The following is a 12557-nucleotide window of genomic DNA, read 5'->3' as shown; positions in this document are numbered from 1 at the left end:
CTGGGTATGAAGCATAATCATACTCATTGTCAATCAAAAAATAAACTACTTAATATTTTGCAAATTTACAGGTATATATGATGTTTTATGCAAAACTACTTTTTTTCTAAATATGGATTAATGGATTGGATTAGCACTCTAATTGGGCAGACACAGACTTCAAGGTCCATACACAACAAGAAGTTATTGTTCAACCAGAATTTTGTCCCTGGCTTTAATTTGCTTTCTTTTTAATTATTCCATTAAATGATTTTTGTTTTGTGTCATTGAATATTTTGGCTGTCTTTTTTTGTTAATTCTTTAATTATTCTTGTCTTGATTATTAATCACTTTATATTTTATTTTAACTATGTGAGTTATTATGTTTGTGATGATCCTTGTCTTTTATACGTTGAGCCTGGGAGGGGGCACTGACCTTGGCTTATATAAAAAAAAATGTCCACACATCAACATTAAGACATTTACTTTTGCTAACATTTATTTGACTCTCTTTAGGATTTTGCTGTTTTTATTGGATGTAATAAGGGGTTTATGAACTCTGCTTTGGACTACAGATTTTGTGTTTGATATTTTGTATTCTTTCAGCTTGCCCTTAAGGCAAACACCATCTACATTTTGTGCTTATTTTATTAATTTGTCATTTGCTTTTGGGTGACTCTTTCAAATATATATATATATATCATTTATTTAAAGATTCAATTTTAGTATTTAAGTCAGGAATTTTCTTATAGTTCCCCTTTCCCTTCTTGTATTTGTAAACTATGCCTTGTTTTTGACAATGTACTTTGCAAGGCTGCATCTTGAGTTTCAGGGCCAGGCTTATGTTATATTAAGTGGTTTTCTTAATGGTTTTTAAGCATAGCTTTTGATTGAAGCTATTCTTCAGTTTTGAGGAGCCCCTCAAACATAACATGATGGGTCTATATGAATGATCAATAAATGGCTCACATCTTCAATTATTCTTTCCAGTATAAAATCTTTTCCCTACTATCTTAGTGAAAGCAGTTTTGTCAATCCTTATTATAACATTATTTTTCCAATAAAGAAGTAGTATATATTTGAGAAGTACAAAGAAGAATGAGTTATGACGCAAAATTTACTTTCTTAATTAGCAACTATGATAATTTGTGTCACATAAATTAGTATAAGTGAGTATAGGGATTGGTGGTCAATTTATAGGAATAATTTAACAAAAAAGAACAATACACAAGCTGGTAGCCTATAGACGGACTTTGTCAAAATTAAGCTTTTCTACAAATAAAGTTTTATTGTCGAAGGATAAGTCCAGGGAGATATTATAAGTGAGAATGTGAAGTGCGGAACTGGATGTGTTGATGACCTAGCAAGACCGAGGGCTGTGTGGAGGTTCCATTTTGTGGCTGTGACCCCCATCTGCTGAGCAGTGGAGCAAACAGGAAAGAAAGACCATGGGAATGAGCTGAGGATGGGAGGGTTGGATGCAGAGGCATCCACAGATAGTAAAAGTGACCTGGGAGCTGCAGCAAACAAAGGCAGTGGCAGTTTGGGTCTGCATGGTAGACCGGGATGTGACAGGATTCAGTTCATAGACTCCCTCTGTCCTGAGAAGGACCAAGAGAGAGAATGAAAATAATTTCAAGGGTTTTACCTCTCCACCTTTGGAGATTTTTACTTATTTATTGGGTTTATTTACTTATTTAACACTGTGATACACTAACTTTGATTTATGGAACCTCATGGACTCATTTATTTGAAATATTTATTGATAGATTTCTGAACTTGTACTCTTTTGCACATTTTTGGCACCTTTCATGCTCCTTCTTTTAATAAACTGTAATTACGAGGTGCGATCCAAAAGTTTCCAGAATGCATTTATTCTGCAGCCAGAAGGGTTTGGTTATATCAATCACCGCTAGATAGCAGTTCAAGTTGTCCTTGAGAGCTGTTATCACGCGTTATAACATCAGCGCAGTTGTTTTTCAAGTTGCAGTTCTTGTTTAAACTTCGGTTGTGTCTGTGAAGGGTTGTTCGTGAAAATGAGTGATTTGAAAGAGCAAAGAGTGTGTGTTAAATTCTGTTTTAAACTGGGAAATACAGCAAAAGAAAGCCATGAAATGTTGCAACAAGCATTCTACAGGGATGTTCTAAGGTGTTTGCGAAATCGAATTTGCTGAACACGTCCTCAGATGTGGACTGACAAGTCATTTCTTTTGCATCAAGACAATGCACCAGTTCACACATCTCTGATTGTGCGTGAATTTTTGGCTTCTACAAAGTTTACTGCCATTACCCACCCTCCGTACTCCCCTGATTTAGCGGCGTCTGATTTTTTTTTATTTCCTATGATGAGGATGAGGCTCAAGGGACGCAGATTTGAGATGGTGGAGGAGATCCAAGTGGTAGCAACCGACGTCGTGGACACACTGACAAAAAACGACTTCCAGAGGTGCTTCGAAAGGTTGAAATCTCGCTGAGATTGGTGTATCAACTCAGCGGGTGACTACTTTGAAGGAACTGTTTACCATTAATTGTTATTTGGTGTGTATGCTTTTAAATAAATGCATTCCGGGAACTTTTGGATTGCACCTTGTATTTTGATTTTAAGGTCTCAATTGTCTGCTCACTCTCCCTGGTTCATCCTCTGTTCATGACTATCGATGTCCCGGATTAAGAGAGGTGCCCATGACTGTGGATCTGGGGCATCATATACACAAGTATAAACTGTCACTGTATATTCAATACATGGTATTTAGATAGATGAACCAATTCTAATTTTACTGAATAAAAAATCCTACACTACATTTTCTCCTCTGTGATATTTTCATACGTTATGTTATATTTCATGTTATGTTATAAAAGTCTTATGCAAGCAAAAGGGAAATATGCTGTGTGCATAAATATTCAATCCCTGACAGAGGAGAAAAACAATCACTTCAGGAGGATACAACTGCCTTTCAAATGATTCCACGAGTGAGTCATTAAAAACATGTCATATTGTCTGAATAAAAATCCCACAATTAGGATATTATTATTCAGAATGTGAATATGCTGAAGTCATTACTCAAAAAGAACCGTGTGAAAGGACATCTAGAGTTCGTTAAAATGCATGGGAAAGACTCCATTGTGAAGTGGAAAAAGAGTCTGTGGTCAGATGACACCAAAATCAAGCATTCTGAACAAAGTCCAAGGAGAGGTATGTAGCCGAAGTGTAATGCTGCCCACGCCTCAAGAAACAATATATCTACTTAAGTATGGTGGTTCAAGAATTATGCTGTGGAATTGCTTTTTCCCTCAGTTGGGACTGAGCCTCTAGTTAAAACAGAATGAAGAAATACTACTTTTTATAATTGTATAGCATAGTGCTTTATTAATCAGCATAGCCACACTTCATCTGTGTTGCAGGTTGTTTATTAACAATTGATAACTATACAGCGGAACTGTTATTATGTGTAGCTGTTAGTGGTTTTTAATTTTATATTCAATCATCAGCATATTCTCACCATGAACTACAACCCTCAAAACTGCACTGTTAATCAAAATTAACTAAAAGCCTGCACTTTGCATGTCTGTGACTTTACTCAGCACCTTTGATGTTACTCACATTAAATTCAATACTGTTAAGACATGCAAAAAATAAAATAATGAATTTCAAGCTAAGTTATGCTTTTTTTGTACCAAATATGATGCCATCCGAATGTATAATCTATGTATGTAGGCTATGATATGATACTAAAAAGAAAAAACAAATCAAAGGATAGAGAAGTGGACAGCAGACACAGCATCATCAAAGACAAGAAATGCAGTGAGTGAGGAAATGCTGTTTAATTTTTTATTGAGGCATACTGTTTTCTTCCTTTCATTTTTACTTTATGTTCTTAAACACCACAAAACACTTTTTTCAATTGTTTCTTTTCTTCAGTCCAACAACAGACTTGTATACTATTATATTTATCTTTAATTCAAACCTCTCACAAATTATAAATGTAATGAAAGATCATAAATAGCATATATACTGTTTATATTTGTTTAGTTGATATCATTAACCATTATTTATAATCCAGGGAATCCCACTAGAAAGAGGTTTGAATACTACAGATGTTTGAGTGCCGGTCTTAACACTCATCTTGGGGTGCAAGAGAATTGTGCATGAATGGAAATGCTCAGGAGGAACTGTGGTATAGTGGGTCCACAGCTTTCAGCAAAGGCCAGTTTTATATAAATAAGCACCGCGCTCGCGGCTTAGCGAGGGGGCGTGGTGGTTGTGTGGCTGCAGCACTTCTCAGGGTGATTTGCGATATGGGCGTTTCTCACCTAAGTGCACAGGTGAGAGACTGCCCTCATCCGTGATTGTTCCTGGGGCTGCTAATTTGCCGCAGGTGCTATGCCCTCTCAATATATAGAAGCACGAGTTGGCTAGGAAGGAGAGGAAAAAAAGAAAGGAGAGAAAGAAAGATGGAGGTTGCTGGAGAGCACAAAACAGGGGAGAGAGAGAGAGAGCCGGTGCAGGAGAGCGAGCGAGTGAGTGCAGGCTCGCATGCAGCTGTACGGGAAGCCTGGGTGTTGGGCCGACACCCGGGAGTTGTAGTAGTGGTCGCTCCCACTGAGTGATCATGTAGCAGGAGTGACCAGAGAGGAATGACGACTGGCCGCGTAAGGCCGGGAAGGCAGCGGGAGTCGGGAGGCTTGGTGTGAAGTCCTTGATGTGAGCGTCCTGGACATCAAGGAAACCAAGTCTCGGGCCTGTGATGAGTGTGCAACCGAAGCCAGGATCGGGAGGCCTCCAGACCGGTCAAGCAAAGTGAAGGTCAGCTGCAGAGAGAGTGACTCGCCTGCTACAGGGCCCAAACGAGAGAAGCAGGAGAGACAGTAGGGTAGAAGACACCGGGCTCTGTAAATGTTTTAAAGTACTGCTCCTGCATTGTGTTTTAACCTCGTTTTTTAAGGATTGTTTTTTTTTCTATTTTAACCTCCACGTATTTCACTCGCTTTTAATGGATTATTTATTTATTGAAGACTATTTTGGAGACAATGCACTTTATTCTGAACACCTTGTTTTTGTTGATTGTTTTAAATAAAAGCACATTGCACTTTTGCACCATCCCCTTGCTATGTTGTGCCTCACTGCTAAACTCATCGGTAACATTACAGACGGTGACAGGTTCAAGGGCTCCCAGACAGCAGATGGGAGCATGGAGTCGAACCTGCATCATCACAGGAACACCAGATGTGAAAGGAAGACTGGCCTACCCTTGAGAGTACAAATGTGAAAAAGGAGAACTGAACATCTGGTCATGTGATCACAAAGAGTAATAGAGGGGGATAGTCCAGTCTGTAAGGCAGCTTGTCTGTGGTCATAAATGAAGAATCAGAGATGAGACTCCAGATGTCTATAGCCTATCTGTAAAGAGGGTAAAGACATTAAACATTTACCCTTTCCTGTTAAATTATCTTATAGAGATTTCTCCGACTCTGATAAGTGGCTCCACTTATATTGAAATGGAAAAATTTATATAAATAAATACTACTAGAATAACTAGTGTCACAGACATGTGAGTAGGAGTCACCTAAAGGGCCTGAATAATGACAACTCCATGTCCGACCAGGGGGCAGCAAGGTGCACTAACTGTCTTTCTCGATCCCTTGCAGACCATTCTCAGGAAATCCCGCAGGGTTCCACCACCTTTGATGACGACACTTTTCCGGTTCCACCTATGATGACGTCACTTTCGGTCCCGCCTCTGAGGACATCTCTTCCGGGCCCACCTCTGAGAATGTCACTTACTGTCTAGCCTATCATGATGTCACTTCCTACACTGGCCTTTAAAGTGGCCATCTTGACTCTGTACCAGCAGTTCAGTTGTGGACTCCAATCTGGAAAGATCTGTACATCGATTCTTAAATTAATTTTGCAGCCAGGACATATTATACGGGTGGCTGCTCCAAACCTCCGTAATGTCTCATCGTGGTTTTTGTGACACTAGTAACGCATAATATTTTAGAAGTGTTGCACTTGGGTTTGTCAAACTACCCTAGATATAACAATATACATTACACACTATCTGAGGCATGTGTATGGGAGACAGCCTATGGTCTCGGATGATGGTAATTAATGGATTTTGGACAAAGGAAAGAAGAAATATGAACTTCTCATTTTATGTAAATTGAGACAAGAGAAGACATGACATATGTATTTAAAACCCTTATGAGAAAAAGTAAAGAGAACACCTGCTGTGAACTTAAAGTGAGTTCTTTAAGAAGAACATATTAGCACAGAGAGAAGTTGGTTGAAAGAAAGTTTATCACTAAAAGAAGTGTATTTAAAACCCTTATGAGAAAAAGTAAAGAGAACACCTGCTGTAAACTTAAAGTGAGTTCTTTAAGAAGAACATATTAGCACAGAGAGAAGTTGGTTGAAAGAAAGTGTGGATATCTTATATATAATTTGCCAGTCTCATCACTCACTCACTCATGTCCGTCCGAAGCCAAATGCGCAGTCGCCTTTTGCGCAGCTGCCCGAAAAACCTTACGAGACCGACATCGCGGCAGGTGGCGGATTTACAGCCGCAAAAATTCAAAGAGAAAAGCGACTTCGACCAACATCGCGGCAGGCGGCAGATTTACGGCCACGAAAATTCAAAGAGAAAGGCGACTTTGACCAACATCATGGCAGGGTCCGTCCGAAGCCGAATGCGCAGTCGCCTTCTGCGCAGCTGCCCGAAAAACCTTACGAGACTGACATTGCGGCAGGCGGCAGATGTACGGCCGCGAAAATTCTAAGAGAAAGGCGACTTCGACCATCATCGCGGCAGTCGGCGGATTTACGGCCGCGAAAATGCAAAGAGAAAGGCGACTTCGATTAAAGCTCTAGAGGCCTGAAAGGCAATTTCGACTACAGCTCCAGGCCTAATTACGCATTCATTCAATACACCTATATCAGGTTTGTGGTGCTTATACTTATTACTTACTATTCCACTCATGCCCGTTTCATCTTACGTTGTCGAAACGGGCTCTTTGTCTAGTATATAATAAGTTCCTTTAAGTCTCAAACTAATATGTGATTGGGCAGAGATGAGTGGGAATTAAAACATCAAAAAGATGTTTATGGTCGTATGTTCAGATTACAGTTTGATCTATTCTGCATATAAAGTTTAATACAATTGCAATTATGTGGAAAACTGATACTACTGTAAATATTAATTTAGAAAAAGCTACTCATGTTATTAATTGAATGTGATCTAGCGAACAATGGAACTAAGACAAATAAAATGCAAATGTGAAGTTTTTTTTTGTTTCTCGGCACTGAAATGTATACCAAAAGCAAGCATTTGAGAGTTATAGTTTTGGCAGGTTTCATTTTGCTGACTAGCATAACACACATAAAACAAAATCCTGTCTTTCCTTCTTTCCACTTTTGTACATTTTCATCACTGCAGCAATAAATGCAGGGCAAAAACACTCTCTGGTCTGAGCTTTGATACAGTATGTTACAGAACAAAAATATACATCTTTATTTTAAAATATGGCCAAAGGGAAATGTTATAATTTTACAATGCACAGGATTTTTTTCCTGCTACTTACATATTTTCTTCGCCCACAATGCAAATGGCAGAAAGAATTTTAACTATTTCTGTCATCATATTTGCTTGTTTTGGATCAATTGCTCGGGCCAGGAGCTGAAGGCTTCTCTCGTCTCCCAGAATCCTTTGTAAGCCATACTATATCAACAGAAAAGAAAAGAAAAATGTGAAAAGACATAAAACAGTATTTGAGTAATAAAATGGCTATTTACATTTGTCTTCATTTTTAAGTAAGTGAAGTAACAGATATGAAGTAAAAAGAAAAGAATTTCTTGACAGAGATATAGGTGTTCTCCTTGCAACTTTACATAGCAAGGTCCATTTTAGTTACTCTGCACTGAGCATTTAGTTTGTTAACACATTTCAAATGAAGAAAGGAAAGTCTATCTGTACTTTTAAAGGTGTGGTTGGATGGCTTTTAGAACATTAAAAAAACACACTTGACATTAATACACAAATATGAATAAGAAAAATCATTCAGCACTTGAAAACAACAACACTTAAAGTTTAGCTCTTGAATTAGATTAAGATTTAAAAGCAGCTAGCTCTCTCTGTGGTCAGTGACCCATATACAAAAATGACCTGCTGCTTGGGTGAGTTTTGGGATTTTGAGAAAGAAAGCAATTTCTGGGAACTTGAAGAGCACTTGAATGAAACAGGGGACACAATGCCATTTAGGTAGGTTGATGAAAAATGATCGTAACACTTCTGTATATAAAAAGAAAAGCAATGAATGATAGTGTCAATGGCACTGAAGTGGTACCAGTTTAATTTTACACACAGAACACAATAATGTTTGCCTTCAGGCGACAATGTCACACTTCGGTAGTGCATGATGGCTTATCCAGTAAAGTGTGTCTTATGACCTGGATTTTTCTTTGCCAGAAGGGAACCAACCCATATCTGCCAAATTTGGAGCCTCCAAAGCTTCCTACTACACGACTACCTTAAAGAGCAACATAAAACTAAATAACAATAATTTCAAAAAGTACATTTTAAACATATAACATTCGAAGGTGAAACAATTTCCAGTAAGCAGATCAAAAACTGTTAGGAAATACTGGACAACTACATAAAGAGGATTAGCATAAGGTTTGGTTAAATGCACATACTAACGTCCAGTAGTAATATACTGTATATTGTTACATTGTTGAATGTCAGGCTATATTTTAAAGACCTACAGATGGTGTTACAGCAGGAAGTCCTAGATTTAAATCAAAAAGTAAATAAGTAAAGATCAACTTCGAACTCTGCCCTGTTGAAAATGGCAGGCAATCCTAAAACAGTTCTTATAGCCTAGTGCTTTAATAAGAAATGGAGAAACAGGCATAGAGGGGATGCTCTGACCCAGTGGCTTCAGGCCTTCATTAGACAATGCCTTTCCCAATAAGACACTGTAGGGACACCTTTTAATGAACCACAGCAAGAGGGATAAATATAACCTGCATGACATAGCTCACTGAACTTAAGATAGGAAAAAATAGACAAGAGTTCCCTCAGAAAGAGAAAAGGCAAAATCAGATATAAGTGAGGGGAGCAGAATGTAGACCATTCTCTGCTCAGTACCTTTTTCTTGACTGGCAAGCACCTTAGTGTGTAAAAATCTCAAATGAAGTTGTCCCTTACCAAAGCTTTAAAATCAGGTATATTTTCTTTACTAAATCTTCCCTTTCATAAAGTATTGTGAACTGTTACATCATCTGGTTTCACTAAAGAGCTTCCTAAGTTTAGTAAGAAAAGCTAGAGCCTGGCAGAAGATGTATAGCACTCCATACCCTCCACCTTTCACATGGCACTAAGTAGAAAAACAGGCAAAACCGATTAATGCACTTATTTCAAACCCAAATGGTTTCCATTACACACATTACTACAACTAAATCTGTCAGCAATAAGATTTAACTTTATTACTTCAAAACTTTAATGAGTAACAGTGTATAATACTATAGTATAAATTAGTAGAGGACAGCAGAAACATTTTAGTGAAATACTGACACCTAATCTACCAGACGTTGTAATTTAATGAAGGAATAAACCCTGCACTGGCTAATCCTCAGAAATCCTACAGAAATTAGGAGGAGCAGCAAAACTCTGAAGGTCTAAAATTGTCATTGAAGGATAATGGAAGTTCAAACTACTGATTCGAGGTTATGAGAGGATTACAGAGAGATGGGAAGCTTTTTCACAAAGTCAGACAAAAAGGAGATCAAAAGCCAAGACCACACTATTAATTTGCAATCAAAAATAAAAATGAAAATAACAAAAATGAACATAGTCCTATTTTCTGCCTTCACAGTATTATCATGGGTTTGACACTTGTTGTGGATTATTAAGATTTTGTGAACCAAACCAACATTTACAATTCATCAGAATTGTTAAATGAAATTTACATACTGTATATGATCCAGTCAGGGAAGAACTGAAATAAAATGAAGCTAAAGCTAATTGGGGATTAATTACTTAATTATACCGCTTTGCTGTTTGAAACATTTTTCATTAAAAAACTTGTTAAACAAAATAACATGCTTTAACCAAAGCGTAAACTCTCATTATACTGCTGTGATAGGGATAGGAAATATAGTAGTACATGTGTATTTTAATAAGGTGAAAACAAATTAATATGAATGCTGATCAATATTATTCTGCATTTTAAGCTTAGATTTTATAATAGAGAACACCTTAACACCCTCTGTCAATTCACATGGTTTAATACCCTCAAACACTACGCACAATTCAAATTGACAAAATGTAAGCAAGTGTTTTATACACATGATGTTTTCACATGATACTCTAAAGCTAAGTGTTATATTTGTAAATTACTATAATAACTTTCATTTTCAATAAAAAACAAAACAAAAAAACTTGATGTGAATGTATTTTGCTACTAAGTGAACACCTCAGCTATTGGACAGGCCATGCTGGAATAGGCCAGGACCATGAAGGCAATGGACTGTGTATGTACTTCAAAAGACTGAAATACACTGTAAATATTTAACCATTCAAAACATTTTTGTGCATCTTATGTTGGTGCTAGAAATGTGTTTAGCATGAAGTAAACTGTTCCTATTGAATATAAAATATATATTATATATTATATATTATATATATATATATATATACTAAAAACAAAGAAAAATGATAATGAGCCATAATAATTGTATGTAGAATGATTTAATGGTCCTAATTTTTTTTTCTCTATATATGTATATAAGAAAAATATGCTTAAAATATTTAAAAGGAAATATTGTGTGTACTTTCTGATAAAGCTATTGATCACAGCATAAACTGTTCCATTTTACCCCTCGGTTCTGTCACCTCTTTCTAAAAGACTGATGCTTTAAGATTTACATTCAGTGAGGTGCGTAACTTAAGGGAACTTGAAAGATTCAAGTAAACTTATTTTTTCCTGGTACCAATTGTAATGATCCACACAAAGGACACAATGGTTATTTTGGACTAAGTTATAAATCAAGGTCACTAACAAAATGTGTTAAAACATGCAGTATGCACAAAGGGCATTAACAATTGCTTATACTTTAGAAATCAGCCCTGTTCCTCACTATATTGGTTATATTTAAGGGTTTCTCAGGACATTTCTGGATAATTTGCAGGCGGTGTGGTTTAATAGCTGAAGGCACTGGACTGTAAACTGTGTGACCCTGAACAAGTCACTTAACCTACCTGTGCCTAAACGTGACAAGAATACATGTAAGCAATTTGATTATAGTCCTGTATATATAAAGGCCCTTGGAACAGAGAAGCATCTGAACAGATGTGCTGAATATTTTAAAGATCTGCTGAACAGACCTGAACCCACCTGACATTTTTGCAACTAATACTGACATACCTATAAACTGCAACAAACCTACCAGAGAAGGGTTCAAAAAAACAGTAAAGCTGATAAAGAATGGTGAAGCAAATGCTTTTAAGGCAAACCTAGATACAACAGTAATAATGCAGTGCACTCTGGGAAGAAGAGCAAGTACCAATAGACTGGACAGATAGCTAACTTGTGAAGATCCCGAAGAAAGGAGACCCCAGCAAATGCTACAACTACAGAGGTATCACACTAGTTTAAGAGGTAAATAAACACTCTTTCACAAGAGACAGTGTAAATCATATTGGAGTAGTCACTTGTGTGGAATGCATCTCTGTACATCAGCTTTTTTTTAAATAAAATGCCTTTGAAAATGCTTTTGACAGAGTAGACAGAGGGACTCTGTGGAGAATTCTGTGGCATTATGGAGTATCATGCAAGATAGTCAAACTGGTGAAGAACTAATACATACAAATGTCCCTGCAGAGTCAAGCACAGGGGAAAGCTCACTATCAGGAGTCAGACAGGGGTGTTGGAAGTCCCCATAAACTTGTGTCAAACCAGTCACTCTCGAGGGAAGTCCACTTGAGGTAGAAGCTTTCACCTGTCTGAATTATATCATTGACAGACAGGGAGACACCATCGTTGATGTCAAGACAGGGACCAGCAAAGTTAGGGTAGCCTTCATCAAGCTCTAGAACATCTGGGGCTCCAAGGAGCTATCACAGCACACAAACATCAGACTGTTCAACTCCAATATTAAGTCAGTTTTTCTGTACTGGGCAGAGTTACAGGACAACAAAGAACAACATCAGGAAAGCGCAGACCTTTATTAATGTCTGCCTGAGAAAAACCATCTCGATCCACTGGCACCCAAAGTCATCAATAACACGGATTTATGGAAGAGAACACATCAGCTACCAGCCAAAGAAGAATCAAGGAAACAAAGATAGAGATGGATAGGACACATGCCGTGCAAACTAAATACCAACATTGCCAGGCAAGTGTTAACATTGAATCTCCAGGGAAAGCAGAACAGAGGCTGTCCAAACCAAAGAACACTTGGCAAAGTGACTTTGAAGATAACACCACAAGATAGGATTCATCTGGGGACATCTTGAGAAAGCTGCCCACAACAGAGGACTTTGGCAAACTGCTGTTGACAGCCTATGCCCAAGGAATGGTGA

General features: G+C 37.6%; 1 protein-coding gene across 6 annotated transcripts in view; it reads right to left on the bottom strand.

The window, feature by feature from the left end:
* Positions 1–12557, bottom strand: part of diaph2 (diaphanous-related formin 2) — a 1308662-nt gene that overhangs the window by 913638 nt on the left and 382467 nt on the right. For all 6 annotated transcript variants that reach the window (XM_028815924.2, XM_051935345.1, XM_051935346.1 and 3 more), the window contains one exon: positions 7558–7694. In XM_028815924.2, coding sequence (XP_028671757.2) covers positions 7558–7694 — 137 coding nt within the window. The remainder of the gene's footprint in view (positions 1–7557; positions 7695–12557) is intronic.

Source organism: Erpetoichthys calabaricus, chromosome 12 (genome assembly GCF_900747795.2).
Source record: "Erpetoichthys calabaricus chromosome 12, fErpCal1.3, whole genome shotgun sequence".
Lineage (NCBI taxonomy): Eukaryota > Metazoa > Chordata > Cladistia > Polypteriformes > Polypteridae > Erpetoichthys > Erpetoichthys calabaricus.
Note: the sequence above shows the minus strand (reverse complement) of the source record. Positions and strands in the feature narration are given on the sequence as shown.